At 38.9% G+C, this 18,362-nt stretch overlaps 1 protein-coding gene across 7 annotated transcripts in view; it reads right to left on the minus strand.

Moving 5' to 3' along the window:
- The window catches only part of ehbp1 (EH domain binding protein 1), a 166,820-nt gene that overhangs the window by 86,239 nt on the left and 62,219 nt on the right, over nucleotides 1–18,362 (minus strand). For all 7 annotated transcript variants that reach the window (XM_032553699.1, XM_032553703.1, XM_032553704.1 and 4 more), the window contains 2 exons: nucleotides 8,179–8,357; nucleotides 6,457–6,505 (listed from right to left, as the gene is read on the minus strand). In XM_032553699.1, the coding sequence (XP_032409590.1) occupies nucleotides 6,457–6,505; nucleotides 8,179–8,357 (228 nt within the window). The remainder of the gene's footprint in view (nucleotides 1–6,456; nucleotides 6,506–8,178; nucleotides 8,358–18,362) is intronic.

Here is an 18,362-nt window from a genome sequence, read left to right on the forward strand (position 1 = left end):
TATACTGCCATTGCTGCTAGAATGTTGTAGTCGTAAGGGCAGATACAATTTGAATTGTAATTAGTGCTTTAGCATTAGCTTCTACTACATATGAGGTTGGTGTAGTGCTTTAGCATTACAGGAACTATTACTTAGGATTATTGCTTTAGGGTTAGCGCTTATAACTTTTTTGTTAGCAGTTTCCACCACTGGACTTATGAGACAGAGTACTCTGGGAACCTACACTTTAGTTATGATGTGCGTGAAAACAAGTTGTATTCAGAATACCTAACCCTACTCTGTACTTACATAGGATGCAGATTTTCTATATCAAAGAAACTGGGGGCAAAAAGGCAGAAAGAAAAATTTAATATTCCACTAAAAACAAATTCTTAATATGTATTGTATTTAATTGCATTCTTCCTCATTTTTAATATTTTTTTCAATTTGTAGGGGAAAATTCACCGCTGTGGAACATCTACACTTTCCTGAACAAATGAGTTTGGTGAGAGTAACAAACTGATGGGGGGGGGAAAGAGCCAAACACACACCTCAAATCACACATCTCTATGTTTACACCTAGCAATCTTAAAGTCCTTTCTCTTCGCCAGTAACAGTGTGTGAAAGAGTACAAGGAATAACTGGGCCGATTAGGTTTCTTGAACTTATTCAGGCAAGCAAAGTGTGCTTTCTTTGTTCGCATAATGGTAAAGGTAGCCTGTGAAAGAGAGCAACAACCGAAGCTTAAAAAGAGACAGATGGAAAGAATATAGAAAAGTGTTTGCAAAGTGAGAGCTTTTATAGGAACATGCTTGAAATGGAGTTTGGTTCAGGAAATAATGAGTTCTTGGCCTGCTTATTCACTTAGCTGTTCACGTTAAACATAGATAGGAGAGTATGAGATTCTCACATATGGTAACCTTACCACAATTTCACAATATTTAATGCATCGCATTGTAAAAGTCATTTTTCCTGAAATCATAACAATTGCACTGAAAATAATACGTTGATTACTGCACTTAGAGTGTTACGACACCCATGTTTAGTTTTTACTCACTGACCTAATCAAACATATAGCATAAACCCCAGTATTGCAATCATTTTTTTCCTAATTTTTTTCCTCAACTGAAGTTTTTTTTAAATTGAATTGAATGTCAGAGACCCTGGGTATCGAGCAATGTCTCATATTTCACTGAGTGTTTGCTCTAATCAGTTAAACTCAAGCTGTAATTCCTAAGAATAAGTCTGATTCAATTTTGCACAAACTGAGCACACAAGTTCAACTTAAGTCATCCTAAAAATATTTCGCTACAATAGCAACGCTCATGGTGGCAGCTTGTTGGAGTAGCTGTCTTACAGTAATTCTGATTTGCAAGGATCTTATCCCCGACCTCCAATGAAAATGTATAGAGAAGAAGCAAAAGCAAATGAGGCGGATTAGCAGTACTTGCCAGCAACTATGTCATCCAAGACATGTTACTGTGAAATTTCCTCGCTGCTGCCTGGATATTGAGCTGTTAGAAGTCATACAAGTCACAAGACTATTATACAGCAACAGTCTTCAGTCAGAGGGCTCTACGGATTTGTTGCAACACTGCCTGCAACTGGACAGCCTTCCTACCCAGAGCATCAGCATCCACCATGACTCTGGATGATACGAGTAACAGCAACATTTAATTTTTCCCTTGTGGTAAAGTATTTTTGAACTGAATTCAGACTTTACATATTGTATCAATCATTCGCTTCCTCAGCTTCATCTTACTCAAGGTCATCATATCTTGAGAATCTCATAAGTCATTTCTGACCAACAAATCACAGGCTATAAAAACCACTAGCAAGACAGGAAGCAAACGGTTTGATCTTTAGTATTACAATCAAGAAGAAACACTTTCAGCTGGTGTTTTGGGAATTATCTACTGTTCTCCCTTCCTATCTGCCTGATGAAGCCTCGGGTCTGGACTCAACGTTGACGGCTCAGGCCCCGGGCCGACGCTCCGCGCTCCCCCTCCACTCGCTCTCAGTGACTGACAGCTATCTATCGTTGTCAATCACCAGCGCCTCCTCCCTTCAGCCCAACCCCTCGTGGTTGTGCTCAGGGCAATTCAGCCTGGTGCTTGGTGCAACACTATCAGATGGCATGACAAATTACTTCTCCTTGGCCTCATTATACACGCACACACACACGCGCGCGCACCCCCCCACACACACGAGAGACAGACAGTAGTTCAAACTGATCAGAGCTTCCAAAAAACCCAACATCTATCAATATATGTAATCACCTGGGGATTAGAATTATATTTGCATGTGAACCTTTGCATCATGGGTAGTTTTAAAGGCTCTATATGATGTAATATCCGCTTTTACTTTTTTTTTCTAATCACCCTAAATATTGATTGTCCTTATCTGTCATAATTCAGCACAGACTGAGCTGACTGCAATCTTTCTTCACAGACAGACAGAGAGGAGGAGGGGCAGTTCTAACAAGAGCTATAAAAAGCAGAGATAGTGGCTTTATCTATACATTTCCATTCTTGCTCCCTGTCTAGTAAATTCTATACATTAACAAATATGTTGTAACATTTATATTAGAAAAGACTCCATCTTCATCCATGTTTCAACTGTTCACACATTTTGATTTCTCTTGAATATTTTTTGCTCATTTGATCTTATTGTCCCCTAATTTCGTTAATTTCATTTTTTACATTAAATAGCTGAACATCTTTATTACTCTACAGAAGGTAAACAGCACACAGTCTTCTGTCAAATACCAGCGAGATGTAGGATCACATCCAATAAGTCCAAGCTCCTTTTTGTAAAAAGGAGCTTTTAATCTGTATGTATACAGATTAAAACGATTAATCAGATTAATTGAATTAATCGACTACTAAAGTAATTGTCAACTAATTCAGCAATCGATTAACTGTTACCTGGAGCTTAGAGAATCAACAAAGACTATTTTATGCAAATTATCACTCTCAGAGCAGCAACTGAGCCAAAACTGTGCAAACAATATATACATTTTGCATTTAAGATAAAAAGAAAAACTAGAAAAAAACTTTTAAAAAAATCAAAACACCTTAAGATTTCACGTGGCTTGAAATCTGCATCTTTTGCAATCCAATTATTAATAGGCTAATATAAACATAATGACCAGATCACCTACACTGTACTGATGTCAAGTGAAGCAGAAAGGTTTTATTGTAGCATTTATTTAGTATTTGTTTAGTTGCAGATGCATCCTTTTCTTGTCATGAAGCAAATCCTAAGGGGATGCTATGTTGTAGAATAATTGACAACAAACGAATTTCTTATTTAGAAAAAGGAATTGATTATTCTTTAATGTATAAAAAATAAGCTTAAACATTTAAATGAAAAATGAGCAGATTTGGTTTTTCCTGATTAATTGATTAATAGTCAGAATAGAATCAACAGAATAATCAATTACTAAAATAATCATTAGTTGTAGCCCATATATAGATATGAATAACAATAGCTCCCACAGGAGGTTGTGTGTTGATGTGATGTAGAGCTTAAAGAGAGGCCGACTGCAGTACAGCAGCCATTCTCAGGCTATCACCTTGTACGCCATATTCCCCCATATTACTTCTATATAACCAATTTCTTCAGGGCTACTCGAGCACCTGGAGGGAGGTGAGGACAGTCAGCAGATATGGGACCGGCTCTCTGCTTCTTCCTACACTGTGGTTATTGTCAACAGGGTAGCATTCATGCCTAACAGGGCCACCAGAGGTTATCGCTTAGCCAGAGAGTGTATGAGAAGAGGAAATCAAGCTGCAGGAGCCCCACGCATATCGTTCTGTGTAGCCCTCAGGGGCTGAAGAGGGAACGTTTGTGCACTGCACCTATACAGGCATGCAGCGAGGGGGACGAAACTGGAGTGTGCATCTGTGCGTTCCAAAACCGTCCAGTAAGGAATAAAATGTGCAAACACAGAGTTAAGGGAGAAAACGGTGAGCTGTCCGAATATGCTCCAGAGTTAATGTGCAGATGTGATGACGCAGCTGCACCTGAATAGCTCTTACTCTTTTTTTTTTTTTTTTACATTTGTTACCTAGCATAACCATGGCAACAATGTATTTTTGCATCCGGAAGCAGCTGACAAGCATCTGAAAAGCTGGCAGATTGTATGACTGGGAGAGAAATCTTGTTGTAAGTGAAATAATTGACTTAAAACAAGTTTCTATATCTTGCTAAAAAGTCTGTTGTAAGTTAGTTTTGTCGTATTTCAAGTGTAGTAAGATATTTGCATCTCTTAGACTTAGACTTAGACTTAGACTGACTTTATTGTCATTTTGCATGCACAGGGTGAATACAGAACGAAATTTCGTTGCATACGGCTCAGGACAATGTTTTGAGCTTTCAATGTTGTGAGGTTACTCCAGAATAAAATAAGATACAGTATAAAATATGAATATAAATATAAATATAGAATATAAAGTGCAGTAATGACAGTAAAATATAAGTTATTTAGCTCTGTACATGTGCAAGGTATAAAGTGGAGACCAGATTTTAAGTGCAGTCCAGTTAAGAGTTCAGCAGTCTGATGGCAAGTGGGAAAAAGCTGTTTCGGAACCTGGTGGTCCTGCACCGGATGCTCTTCCATCCATCTCAGTGATAAAATCCCAGACGACAACGTCTCTCTACCTGACTTTCTTTCTATTCATTCGGCCAGACAGATTTAAAGGGGTGCGGCAGAAAGAAATGACGTTATTGTGAAATATCCTCACAGTAACAAACATACAACCAGGTAGATTGAAGTTCTGACATTTGACTGATGATCACTCCTCAACAGACTAGCAGCTTTTTAAGGAGGGCTGCAAATTTGTGTTACTGTCTGTTCATTTCTTTTTTTGTCAGAGGGAAAGTTCTACGCTAATAATACATATCTTGAAAGGAGGGGTTAATTACCCTACTACAAAAGTACATATAACCTGACAAAACAGACATCAAGCATAACAGAAATTCCGTGGAAGAGGTGTAGGGAGCTCCGTGCAGGAAGAAAAACGGCGAGTGACTGAGGGTCCCTGTAAATTCTAGACACTAACAGGTACCATAGAATCGCACAAAAATCCTTGAGGGACGGCGGAGTCCCTGCTCGAAATTCCGTGAAAGAGGCGTAAGGAGCCTTGTGCCAGAAGCCCATTAAAATGCTGTTTACATTGTTTTAAACTGTGTGATTGTGAGCGTGAGTGGGAATAAAAATAGCAATAGGTATTTTGTTCCATATAACACAGTAGGAGTGTAACAGGTAAACCTTCTATGGATGCAAACTCGACTAAAAACCCACCTGTTTAGGATTGTATTTGAAACGTAATCAATTACAAATTTATTGATGGAACCTGACTTGATGCCGAGTTTTGATTGTTGATTCTATGTTGCGTTGTGTTTCTGTGTTTGATATGATGTAAAGCACTTTAAAATGCCTTGCTGCTGAAATGTGCTATACAAATAAAATTTGATTGATTGATTGATTAAAGGTGCAGTGTAAAAAAGTGTTTTTTTAAAATATTTTTTAAAACTGTCTCCATGTCATGACAATATGTTATGAGACAGATAATCTGTGAAAAGACTGTTCTCTTCCAGTTCCTGCCAGAGCTATTATTGCTCAGGAAGAAATGCATCGCTCCCAACCAAAAACAACCACTCAGAACCAGGAGGAGAGTCGTAGCGCTGTCAATCACCCTCATATATGCGGTGCTAGTGGTGGAAAAACAACTTACTGTTACAGGAAAACCGTTTATCCGCCATCATTGGTGGTTATGCTAACTAGCCTGAGGTTTCACAACAAGCTATGCTAGCTGCAGCGTAGCAGAGAGAAAGAGAGGGACGAAGAAGGGAAGAAGGTGGATGAACAGCACTAAGACCCGCCTCCGGGCTCTGATTGGTTGTTTCTAGTTAGCACTGGGAGAAGTCAGAGGTGCACCATTTTTTCACAGGTTATTTGTCTCATACCATGCTGACACAACATACTTTCAAAATATATGTAAAAAAATATATATATATATATATTAATGCAACTGGATAGAATACTAAATTAGTTCGCAAACATCATAAATGCATCCGGTCGTTTCCTTTCTGATCGTCACAAAACAATGATTTCTCTTCCAACACACCTGAAGCAAGAACACTTGCTGCATTCTCGCCCACTTCCACCAGGTGTCTAAGTCCTGCTTTGGACTCAGGCACACAGCAGGGGTAAACGTCTTTTTTTTTTTTTTTTAATCTGTCATTTTCACATCCTGGCACCAAAGAGTATCTGTATGATTGTACACATTTTCTTGTCATCTTGTTGCATTGCCACCATCCTCCCCCACCCACCCACCGTTCAAACTGTGTAAAGACACAAACACACCTCATTGTGGGATTAATGGCAGGTCTCTAAATAAGGCCAAACGGAGATGAGGATGGGAGGGAGGTGTGCGGTGAGAAGGTTCCCAGCGGTGGGCTGCCTCTTACCTTTTTGTTGTTTTCTTTAATATCCTGAGGATTGAGAGCCTTGTAGTCTCTGAAAGTACAGCGGGGAGAGACGAGGGTGTTGGGGGGGGAGAGAGAGTGGTAAACAGAGCGGCTCAGTGGAGGAACAGATGAGTTTAAATATGCGTTGCATGTAATGGTATTAGAACTGTAACGTGCAATTTCAGAGCAGAGCAATCAACAGAACTAATGGAGTGGAAAATGTGTGGAAGTAACTCGCTGGAGAGCATAAACACATGCACATGTATGTACACAGAGCCGAGTTTTAATAAACTATCTCCATGTGTGCTCCAGGCGTGGGCCGAAAGTTTGAGGAAAAATAACAGATTTACATGCAAATAAAAAAAAAAAAAATAGACATTTTAGAGATTCTTTACATTTTCTATTTTAAACCGGGGTTCTTTAAAAAAAAAACTGATGGGTGTCACAATTTTAGCTTCCATACTAAAAATAGTTTAAAATATTGTCTATTGTTATATTAAAAAACAATTATCTTGATAAAAAGAAAATGGCCCACTGTTGGAACCATAGAATTATCACTATAATATAATTAGAATTATAATACAATTATTTTAAGTAAAGTTATTGTTCGTAGTTCAGTTGTATTTTTGTTAAGAAGGATTTGTTATTCGACTGTGTTTGCAGTGGCAGATTTAAAAGCCAAAAATTGTAATGTGTCCCTTTTAAATTGTCACCAATATGTTGTCCAACTTTTAACTTTAAGTTCATATCCTCCACAGCTATTTCACATCATGACAGTTCCACAGTTTTTGTGACCAGAAATGTTTCTAAGGTGATACATTTTTTAAGCGAGAGGAAAAGTGAAGGAGTTTTCTATCGGTCAGCTGACCAGCAGTGTGCAGCACCAGGTGGGGAAGGGACAGCATTGAGAATTTATAATTTTGGAAGTTAAGAAAATAGTGACTACAGCACAGGGATGCACTGATAAGTCAGCTCAGATTTCTTTAATTTTGGGAAACTTAGCCTCTATATTTAGCAATTTTTCAAATGAAAAAAAAAGTAAGTATCGGCCAAAATCGGAACCAGCGGGTCAGGTGATTGGCCAGAAAACTGTAATCGGTGCACCGCTGCTCCAGCACTTTTTCTGGCATCTCATAAGAAGGACTTTCTTATGAGAAAGAACATAGAATTGTTCTTACTCTCTAAAACCTTCGTGTGTCTTTCGACCATTAACCAGTCAGATGGAGCAGTCAGTTTTGATCCAGATGTTGCTAAATCATGCAGGGTTCCAACAATTTTCTAATTTTGATACTTTTCCACAATCAGATTTCTAAATTTTTTCTTCCAACATTGTTAACATTTTAGAACAAAATAATAAATCTTTAACTTTTTAAATGGTAAAGTTTCTATGAACTGCATGTTCCAAAAATGATGAACAACAAGTATCTAAAAAACAATGCAGACAGGTTACATGATATGAAAGTGTGACGTAGTAAACATAATTTAAACACAAGTCATGCCAGGAAAAACTACTCCATATATCAACCATTATTAGATTCCCCCCATACTTACTAAAGTCTGGAAAATGGAAAAAAGAAAATGTCACACTTTTCAAGATTGTAGGATCCCTGTTTGTATTTAAATATGGGTTGGAATAAGTGGAAAACCAGCTGGTTTTTGCTTTCAGGTAAAGGATCTTGTGGAGAAAATAGCATTCAGTTTGTGTGTGTGTGTGTGTCGTACATTACGTCAGGTCTGAAATGGTGTAGAATGGCACAGAAGGCCAGGCCGTTCCTCCAGGACGTGGTGAAATTGGTGATCTTCACCCCGCGGTAGTTCTTGGTGACCTCGCGACACCAGGCCAGCAGGGACTGGCTGGCATTGGGTTTCCCTCCAAGAACTGGACTGGAGGCGGGGCTAGGCTGCAGGTGGAGAGAATGTGGAGGAGTATTGGAAATGGATAGAAAGAAACATTCATAAAAACAATGTATTTTTTTATACAAACAGATCAAATAAGATTACATGTCATTTTCTTGTCTTTATTTCAGTATTCAGATTCCCTTTGAATACCGACTTCCTCCACTCCCTTTATTACTTATTTTCCAGTAAAATGTTTTACTTCGCCGTCACAAGTCAATCAATTAACATGCCGTACTGGTATATAATGAGCTTTCACACGTGTGTGTGCAGACACACACCCATTCTGGAGGGTCATTCAGAAAGCGGCGTACGACCGTGAATAATGTAAACATCTTATTAATTAGCTTCGCCTTTGAAGCCTTATCTGGGCTAAACGCATTCAGCGTAAGAAGCCTTTTCCTCTCCTGGACTCCAATTCCCACAAATCCTTGGTCTTGCGGAGACAACGGTCTTGTTTTGACAGTAGATGTTGATTCAGGCAGATATTTGCTAATCTGGTTACGGAGGGACTGATGTGTGGACACTCTCTGATGGCAATGGAGGAAAAAGTACAGAGGGAATGGAGGGCTTACTTTAAAAACAATTAGTGAGTGATCAGAAACTTTAAATTATGTCTGCAAATAGGCCAAGATGATATTTAATAAAACAACTGAGTGGGGAGATATGTTTGGTTGTTTTTAATCAAAACTACAAAACTTAATTAGAAGATTTATTTTAACCTATTTAAATTCACTAGTACTCCTGGAAGTTTCCTCCTCTCTACTATGTTTTTTCTGCACAAAATGAAGTCTGAAGTGGTAAACTTCCTAAGAATGAACTTTAACTGATGTGGGTAAATAAATCACAATATATTGAGCTCTAAAAAAAATATATGACAAAACATAACCGAGTTTAAAGCCCAACAAGTTGAGGCCTGATGATCACCAGTTTGGGTCTGTGCTTCCTAACTAAGGTTGATGTGGCTGACTAACCCCCTCTGTTGGCGTGTTTTCGCTACTACATGACCCAAAAAAATGTAACTTTTAAGGGAAGTAAGATTTAATCTGAAACTGTCGTTTTATATTTGAGAGAAAGAGCATCGGCCTGAAGGTATGCAGACTGTTTTATTGTTTGGATAGGCAGTAGGAAGGAAAATCAGACTTTGATTTTATAATCAGCCTTCACAGGAGAATCTGCATGATTTGAATAGTCAGAAAGGAGACTAATTCTGATTTTAAGCTTATAAAGCATTACTCATTTGGAAAGAATTAATTGAGTGGTACATGAACAGCAGCCAGCTAGCTGAACTCTACAAGTTCCTGAGTTTCTCCTCCATTGTTCCAATTTAACCTTTGACCAGGAGCCTGAAGCCAGCTGAGACGCCATGAGAGTCAAAACAAATGAAAGAGACTAGAGGACATCTCTAACAGCAATTCCTAACCTTCATATCAGTGTGTGTGTGTGGGTGTGGGTGTGTGTCTCTTAGTGATGCAGATCCCTGTGGTAGTCTTAGTACAGGGAGACGGTAGCGGGAGCCTGAGGGGCAGACACTTGACATTTCCGGCTCATCTTTAAAAGAGGGCCTTAACCTTTCCCCACAGCTTCTTCAAACACGTTTTAGGAGGCTCCGACAATATAGCCGTGCCGCACAACCAAAACAGAACGAAACAAAAAAAAAAAAAGTGAGAAAGTCGATAACGATTAGAACAAGGGCAACATCACCGTGTGTGGAGGAGGAGAGAAGCTGATGTGACTCGGTTGTTTTGGTGAAACTGAACTGTATATAATGTTGAAAACTCAAATCTAATTGATGCATTAATCCTAATCTTAAATATATAAACAGGGCTAGTACACTTTTCCCACTTTAAAACTCAAGCACTTTTCAAAAATCTTCAAGGTAAGTTTCCAAACTTTGACATGGTCACACTTTGGAGATGAAAACAATACAAATGCACGAAAGAAGGCTGTTATAAATCACCATTATATTATATAATTTATTACTGTTATTATTTTTTGTGGTAATATTCCGCATCCCACAGCAGAGACAAGGTCACGTAAAATATAACTAAATTTCATGCCTCTTTCACACATGCCTTACACACCTGACTGGTCTGAGAACGAAACAAAAAAAGTCCCACAATCCCCCAATTCCAATAATGTTGTTTAACGTATAAAGTATAGGATCAACAATAAGTCGTTGAGCCATTACGAGTAATAATTATTGATTACGTTGAAGCAGTCCAAACACATCGTGGTCAGGTAAATGACCTTCCTGCTCAAATTAAATGGTTAAACACAATTTGCAAAAAAAGTCAAAGAAAATCTCCAAACAGGGTTTTCACCAAGCTTTATGGAATTTAGCAAATAGAAATAATTTTGGCAATCCTAATTGACCTAAAACAAGAAAAGGTTAGTCAGATTTAACTTCAGACGCTGAGAAAAAAAATGCATCTGTGTGTTTTTATTAGGTGAATGAAAATATCGGGTTTAAACTCTAAATAACGTTTTCCATATTGAAGCTTTTAGATTTATTACGTTATTACAAAACTGTGCAGTGTGAATATCAAGCACTTTATACAGAAATCGAGCAGTTTCCAAACCTTGACAACACCAATTTGAAGTTCTCGCATTTTCAAGGATTTCAAGAACCTCTGTACAAGTGAGCACATGACGGAAACTCGGGCTCTACATAAAATCTGTTTCCTTATCCGTTCGCAGTGTTGCGCTCGCCTCTGCGCCTTAGTAAAACCAGAGTCTCAGTGTGATGCGGTCTTCCTCCAGGCCTTCTCCTACTCCTTCTGCTTTTTCAAGTGACGGTTTGAAAGTAGCTGTCTAATTTGAGCGCTCTAATTACCTGGGATTAGAGACCAGGTGCTATTAAAGCAATTAGACACACAGCACACTCCAATGCTGCAGACCCTGCGCCCTAGCCGGCAGGAAACACAGACACGCTTCCAAATACACCACGACAACGCTGCCAGTAGGAAAAAAAACAACAACAACAAAAAAAAGAGAAACACTTTCTCACAGAAGAGGTACAAAGTCAGAATAAATAGAAAATAAACACATGGCCTTCAAAGAAAATCAGAAAAATGTATGTGCTTATAGCCCCATTGCAACAATCAATAAATAAATCAATAGCATTGATACATTAAAACAAACTCAATCATTTCCATTTGCATGATGTATCATTTTTCCATTTTCTCTTTTTCTACAAACACTACATGAAAAAAGTCTTCAGTCTTTTGCAACTAACCCTTATTTAAAAGACAATTCTGTTTACAGAGGCTTAATAATGCGGTTGTTTCTGTTGCTTTGTCTATGCATGTTGGATATTTAAAATGTCTTCTAGTTCCAGTGTTAAATGTTCAATAGAATTTAAAAGTTTATTGATCCTTAAGAATGTGTTCTTGCATAACCATGCCATTATCGTCATATTACTTGAAAATAAGTCTCGAAACAATAATATAATCATTTTTCGCAATAACTTCGGGGACAATTTATCGACCAGAAAGATTTGTTATTCTGACAGGTCTACGTTTTTACACCAGTTGAACTTTTTCAACCACAAACTTTAGTATTTTTGGAGGAACTTTGTGTGAAAGATCAATGAAATACAGCACAGTTGCGGTCAATGCTTTAAAGGATCATGTTTTGAAGTAGTTCTATTTTGGATGTTCCTGTACACAATTCACACATCTGCAGATTGAACAGTTTACCTATTCTTTGCAAAATCGCTTTCTGCTTCTAACAGATTGTCACCTTTCTATCAACTGTTACAGGCTTCTTTGTCTTTGCTGAAGGAAAAGCATAAAGTTGTTATCAAGGTGACGGTGTTTTCAGGGTGAAATGCAAAGTTGGTTTTCACACACATGGTGTTTTTGCATTTTGGCCACCAGGTTCAATTTTGGCCTCAATCTGAGCTATTTGTGCACCTCTATCTGAAAATTATATCACAAAATGACAAAGTGGCGGTGCGCCATTTCCTGACCGCTCGCCAAAGCCTGACCAGCCGATTCTGATTTTGACCAATATCGATTTTGTCAGTAAACAAACAACCTTAGTAGCAGCTATGAAGGCTCACTCTGATCCACGTCTCACTGCAGAACAGCACTCTCTGCTTTAATTGAAAAGCAATAAGCGAGTACCAAGAGACTGAAAAACAACTCCAACACCACGGGAATAAACGGAGGAAATAAAAAATAGAAATAAAGAGGACACTAGCGACAAAGTTGCTTAGTTGGAAATAGTGAGCTGTCGACTGTTCTGGGGGAAGATCAGATCGGTATGGATCAATCACCCAAAATTAAGAAACTCTGGGTCGATTTATCTGTGCACCACTACTTCAAAGCCAAGCACATCTATGTTTGCTCTTGTTGCTCCCGTTTTGTCTGAATAAGCATAACTACTTCTTCTATGACATAAAAAAGCGACACGATATCTAACCTGTGACAGCTGCGTGACTAGCTGTTCACCCTGGCCCCTGTAACTGGTGTAATTTTCTCAATCTACATTGCAGACTCTGTTCCATTACATGGTTTTCTGATAAAGGTTTACAAAAGGCAGGAGCCAGTCAGTGAGGCTTTCAGACGCATCAAATATTAAACAAATACCATATCATCTGTAACAGGAACAGACTGCATTTCCTTAAGACACAAACACGGGCAGGGTGAAAATTTCATGAGGAGCAGAAATGCACTTATCAAACAGTTCGCTGTCTCGCCTAAAGGAAGGTGCATGCATTGTACGCGGGTGTGTGTTTGTGCTTTATCGGCCTGTGTGAATGTCATTGGGGGTGGGGGTGCATGTGTGTGTGTGTGTAACACCAATGCGTCCATGTAGCTAGCTCGGCTCGAGGGTAGGATTAGCGGAGAGCATTGCCTCGGCCCACAAACGTCCCATATTAAAAAATGAAAAGGCAACCTTCATTACTATCAGTGGCACATAACCTCCCCTCTTCCGCCTTGGCTGCTACTATTATACACAGCCCTAACAGTCTGGGCAGAAAATACAAGCCACTGACAAGAGATTCCATTATTCCTGATGCCTCAGTGTCAACAACATACATCTAAGGGGGCAAAGAAAGGGAGGGAAAAAAAAATTGAAGGAGGGGAAAAAAGGGAGGTTGGAGAGAGAAAGAGGTGGGTGTGGGAGAGGAGGGTTAAGCTCATACAGTCGGAATAAGTAGATAGGAGAGAAGCCGATGATGAAAGTGTTGGACTTCCTGTTGATCCTGGTATTAGGAGGATTTCTCCAGTGTGGAAAAAGGTGATTGTTTTTAACATGTAACATGCTTTTGACACTTAGCGAGTCAGGCTTAGCATTACCCTAGCAAATTAGCAAACTATAAAGAGGAAGTTCAGATTTTTTAAACTGAGGGTGTTTTCCCACCTGATAGTCCAGTAAACTTGGTTCGATTGGGTGACGAAAATTGCAACATTTGTTCCATTTTCAGCTGGTGCTGTTCGCTTTCACATTGAACTGTGTCAAACGATCCAAACCCTTTGAAAAACCTGTGTCCTGAAAAGCCTGTGGTGGCGCTGCACCAAGAATCACTGAAGAAAACGACATGAAAACCTCTGAAGTAGACAAAAGGCACAACTTTCTTCATGAAATGCAAACAAAATTGAGTTGTCTCAGATTTTCACAATTGTAGGATTTCTCTGGTAAAACATGACAAGCCATTTTTCCCGCTAGCGCTACACACACACACACACCCACACCCACACACACACCCACACACACACACACATTTGTTTTGGTTGTATTAACCCAGAAGGCCATGTGCTATAGCCTGCTTTCTGCTTTTGTAGCCAGTTCTTGCAACATTTTCTATGATGCATATTTCTGGGGAGAACCTTTTTCTTCTGTGGTGTCCATGGTAGTTTGTCACCTTGTTTATTACAGCTATACGCAATGTCAACATCCGACTGAAACACGCCCAGTTTAAATGTTCGCCCAAAATTCTCTGGACAATTGGACAGGTCCCGTTTCTTCTTAGGATTTTCATAGATGCTGACCACTGCAGACAGGCAACAAAATGTAAAAACCGTTGTTTTAGAGATCCTTTGACCCAGTCTTCTAGTCATAGTTACATCTTACATTTCCCAGGTTTTTGCTTCTAATGCAACAACTTTGACAATGTTCCATTACTGCCCACCCAGTAACAAGTACCATAAAGAAGATATAGTCAGAGCTATGTTTTGTCCATATTTAATCTATATTAGTTAACTAACCAGAACCATGTTTTATAGTCATACTTCCATAGTTCAGTGGAAGTCTTACACATTAAGATCTTTACCATTTCACCCGTCACCATCATTTCACCTGCTAAGAGGTGGAATGATAAATATTTAAACTATTACATCAGTAACAAAGTAATAGTTGAAGACAGTTAAAGGTAAAAAGCTACACCTGGCTATATCCTATATGCCGAAACTAAGGCGGACAAACAAAGTTTAGCAGAAACACTAAAGGAGTTTAAAGCATTGGAGCGACTGAAACCGGCCTTTCGGAGACATAAAAAAGATACAAGTCAAACGCTTTAAGTGGCAGCTTTGTCTCTCCCTCTGGGGCATGACGCTTCAATGGAAACTTAACTGGCCTCAAACCAATGACATAAACCCACGACTCCGTGCAGAGACAAGAGCTTCCGTGTCTTTCCAATCTCACTTTCGAGCCTTCAAAGCAGTGTCAGAGTGTCAGATTTGAGGAGGTGTTGAATCTCATACTCTTTAAAACTTGTAATCCGCTCAAGGGAGCCTAGAGCAAAAAAAAAAAAAAAAAAGCCCATCTACAAAGAAGGGATGTACTGCAAAGTGTATATAAACACACAGACTTACTTTAAATAGCAATAGGTTTAAGTATGTTCACATGTATAGACAGGAACTGTACAAAAGGAGACATTGAGACAATCGCCTAATGAATTACCGTATTGTATTTCAGATATAAACACAAACACTTCAAGGAATTCATTATCATCTCTCCTGCTGTTGAAATGCACTTCTGATTGGCTGGCTCCTACCTACCCAAGTATTTATTTAATTGCACCTTCAGTCAAAACAAGCACTTTGTTTAATCTGAGCTTTATACGTCCGACGTCCTCGCATTAGGGGGAAAAAACTGAGTGGAAACCGGAATGATCGCTTCATGTCATCTTACCCATGAAATTGTGTGCCCGATTTCATACGTTGCCTCGACGAGAGGCAGAGGGGACGGAACGAAGTCTAATCAAAAGTTCAATTATGTAAATGGAGATGTGGAGTGGATGGAACAATAAGGAAATGAGGAAGGGGGGAGGGTGGTACCGGAGAGAGGAGGGAATGTAGCGTGAAAAATAATACACATTAACATACAAAAGAAATAACGCTTTACGGTCGTAATCACACAGAGGAGGTGTTGGGGGTGGAGGGCGCTTCCCTTCCAGAGTCGGTGGGAAGAGAAAGTGAGTGTGCATTAATGTGACTGTACATGCAGATGTTGAGTAAAGTCAAGCTGGATGCTTTTAGAAATGATAAATATTTTAACCGGTCGGCTTGTAAAGTGGTTGCCTTCACAACTGGTCTGAACTTTATATTTAGTATATTGAATTTGGGCATTTAGTGACATCTATGAATCAATCAGGTGGACATAACAAAACATGCAACTTCAACAGGTGAAGCATGAATGCCAAGTGCCTTCTGGAGAAAAGGTTAAAGGTCAGAGAGACAGATTGAGCCATAAGGCTATAATCTTTAAAAAATAATATGCATTAACATGGAGAAAAGAAGTGTGTTTGAAGTAATCATGTAGTCAAGGTTAAGGTGAAGCTTGAACACCAGAAAATGTTCAGCCAACAGTAAAGCATGGTGGTGGTACCATCAAGCTTACGGCCTGTTTTACTGCCAATGGTTCTTATGATAGTTTGCATAGTGTGATTATTTATATTTGTCTTCATGTTTTGAATAGCTAAAAGTTTAGTTTTGATATCATTGCATGTTCTGGAGACTACAGTTAGAAATAAACATTTGCAACTATAACCTTGTATAGTTAATCTCTCTTTCAGTGGTTAATTTATGTTTACATTGTCCCACTTTAAGTAAATTAATTTATTTATTCGTTGCTGGTTGACTGCAAAAAGCAGGACTTAATAACAAAGAAGGACGAGTAACCACTAGTTCCTAAACACCTGGATGGAAACAATTTAGACCCAGTTAGCTCTCCCAACAGTCTAATTACATCAAACTGCTGTCTGCATCAACTCTACTGTAACTTTACAGATAATTCCCAAAAATTTCCATGGCAGGACATAATCAGTAAGAGACATCTAAATAAATATGACTGGTTATGTATATTTGAGCCTTTGTGTATAATTTTGAATTTGCTTGGAGAAAAAATTCACAATAAATTCAAACTCGAGCATACAGTTCATGTTTTGAAAAGTCAGACTAAACTTGATTATTAGAACTGAAACAAGACAATATATTGGCACCCACATTGATGTTGACCGATGTTTGTAACTTTTAAACATATCGGTCCAATAAGTAAGAATGTGCTGAGATTAATAACTAATGTTTATTTCCCTCTTATTGCTCTTTGTGTATTGTGTTTCGGGAGGGGGGAGGAGGAAACTGGGCCAGTGGTTTTTGCTTTGGCACAGGATTTGAAGGTGTTTAACTGAAGCACAGAAGCAAAAACGTAGGAAATATACAGTACAGACCAAAAGTTTGGACACAACTGTGTGTCCAAACTTTTGGACACACACTTTCACACTTTCTCATTGAATTCAATGAGAAGGTGTGTCCAAACTTTTGGTCTGTATTGAGTACAGACCAAAAGTTTGGACACACAGTTGTGTCCAAACTTTTGGTCTGTACTGTATATATCGGCAAATATCAGTTTTCGTCCATAACAGCAATATAAATATCTGCTATGAATATCAGAAGAAATTTTCAGAATGTGCATTCCTAGTTCGGGGTACACTGGAGCCAAAGAAAGGCGACTATTGGCATGTTAGCTTGATCAGCTAAAATGTAATATAGGGGAAACAGGAGTTATAAATGTTGACTTTAGCTTATGATGGAAACAAAAGCAGCCACATTAACCAAACTCATGCTTCTGTAAATTACTTTTTACAGCTGGAGAAAAAAAGAGAACATGAATGTGTTTGTCATTAAGCAGGGCAGATGGGAGCAACATGAATGATGGCTAAAATTTCCAATTCTTCTTTTTCATATGCTTCCTTGTAGCCACAAGATGACATTTTGGGCCAATCTCTTCAGCCTTCTGTTGCATACCTTCTAGATTTAATCTCAATCAGCTTTTAAAAAAACTTGAATGACACTTCAAAAAACAAGAACGTCGAGGGTTGGGGGAGGGACGTTGTTCTGTTATAAATTTATATCGCATTAATCTCCTTTAACTGCCATCTTAAAACAAACAAATTAGCAGTGCAATGGATTCAGAGATCAGATGCGGCGATAGCGACACCATTGATCAATTAATCTAAGCCCGGGCAGGGAAAACTCATTAGAGAGGCCACTTCAGGAATTATATTCTGCAGGTAAAGGAGATGAATGCGTGTGGAGGGGAGCGGGTTTAACATAGCAGCGACTAAACCCCCCACACCACATACGGCCATTGTCCAGTACAGCGTGGGCGCCGAAGTGATGAGAGCGATGATAGCACAGCCAATTAAAATGAACATAATTACAAAGTCACCCCTTTGACTCCTGATCAGAATACACATGCATCAACACCCCCCACACATATACACACATAAGCAGAGAAAACTTAGGCGGTATGGCAGGTAGAATACAGAAAGAGAAACAGGAATCAACAAAGAGCATATATTGTTAATGCCTGTGTGTTTGGCCCTAATAACAATAATGAATAATTTATCTTAGTAATCATCTAAAACTCTACATATCCATCGCTAGCCGTTTCTCAATAGCGCCCCCTCACGGTGGAAATTGTTTGAGTGAGAGGTCTTTGCAACTGGACATTTTCCATACAGGCTAATAGGATTTGCAATGTTTAGTGCTTTCAGA

This window comes from Xiphophorus hellerii, chromosome 22 (genome assembly GCF_003331165.1).
Source record: "Xiphophorus hellerii strain 12219 chromosome 22, Xiphophorus_hellerii-4.1, whole genome shotgun sequence".
Taxonomy (NCBI): Eukaryota; Metazoa; Chordata; class Actinopteri; order Cyprinodontiformes; family Poeciliidae; genus Xiphophorus; species Xiphophorus hellerii.